Source organism: Sinocyclocheilus rhinocerous, unplaced genomic scaffold, assembly GCF_001515625.1.
Source record: "Sinocyclocheilus rhinocerous isolate Xijiao unplaced genomic scaffold, SAMN03320098_v1.1 scaffold36604, whole genome shotgun sequence".
In the NCBI taxonomy this organism is placed as follows: Eukaryota; Metazoa; Chordata; class Actinopteri; order Cypriniformes; family Cyprinidae; genus Sinocyclocheilus; species Sinocyclocheilus rhinocerous.
The window spans coordinates 1-914 of NW_015632977.1; the positions used below are offsets into that span (position 1 = coordinate 1).

Below are 914 nucleotides of genomic sequence, written 5' to 3' on the forward strand. Positions count from 1 at the left end.
CAGCTTTCAGCTGATGCATACATCTCAATTTCAAAAAATTGACCCATATGACTGGTTTTGTGCTCCAGGGTCACATATATTATGTAAACAAAAACTTTTATTTTTGGATGTGATTAATCGATGTGATTAATCGCGATTATTCATTATTAACGAAGTGTGGCACTGACGTGGGTAAAGATCGGACATGCTGTCCGAGGAGTCGCTGTCCTCGCCGTTGCTCGAGTTCGGGGTCCAGACGCCGCTGTCCTGCTTCCTGCTGGCTCGTCGCTCACTTCCTGCGGCCCGACCCTCACTTCCTGCGGCCTCTTTGGGTCTCTTCTTCTTCTTGAGCTGCACAGGAACGAACTCCACACCCTGCCGGACACACTCCTCGTCTGACCACAACAACACAAGCGCTCAGTAACGTCATGCAGAGCTGTGATGGGTCAAAGAAACGCGGCTGTGTGACTTACACTGCTCCAGAGCCCTCCTGTAGCGTCTGCCGCTGACGTGACGCAGAACATGCTGCGGCACACGGTTGATGTGACGTAACGTGAGCTTGCAGAAGAGATGATCTCTGAGGAAAAACACAATGCAAATATATGAATATGAATTCAACATGAAATCAAAACTAGGGCTGGGCCCCAAAAAAAAAAACACGATTTTTTCCGATTAATCGTTTTTAAAATGATGTAGTGTAGTGTACTGTACTGTAATATAGTGTACTGTAGTGTAATGTACTGTAGTGTATTATAGTGTACTGTAGTGTAATGTACTGTAGTGAACTGTAGTGTAGTGTAGTGACCTGTAATATAGTGTACTGTAGTGTAATATAGTGTAGTGTACTGTAATATAGTGTACTGTAGTGAACGGTAGTGTAGTGTACTGTAATATAGTGTACTGTAGTGTAGTGTAATATAGTGTAGTGTACTGTA

General features: G+C 44.0%; 1 protein-coding gene across 1 annotated transcript; it reads right to left on the reverse strand.

Moving 5' to 3' along the window:
• Positions 1–98: 98 nt before the first annotated feature.
• On the reverse strand, positions 99–615 carry LOC107743090 (surfeit locus protein 2-like). Its single transcript, XM_016556200.1, has 2 exons — positions 453–615; positions 99–374 (listed from the first exon to the last, which is right to left on the reverse strand). The coding sequence occupies exons 1-2, from the start codon at positions 598–600 to the stop codon at positions 127–129; spliced, it is 396 nt and encodes a 131-aa protein (XP_016411686.1). The 5' UTR covers positions 601–615; the 3' UTR covers positions 99–126.
• Positions 616–914: the final 299 nt, after the last annotated feature.

Excerpts from the sequence above, each read along its gene's own strand:
- LOC107743090 (XM_016556200.1), bottom strand. The coding sequence starts at position 600 with ATGTTGAATTCATATTCATATATTTGCATTGTGTTTTTCCTCAGAGAT. Across the intron at positions 375-452 it reads CAGGAGGGCTCTGGAGCAGT|ACGAGGAGTGTGTCCGGCAG; the intron begins GTAAGTCACACA and ends TGTTGTGGTCAG.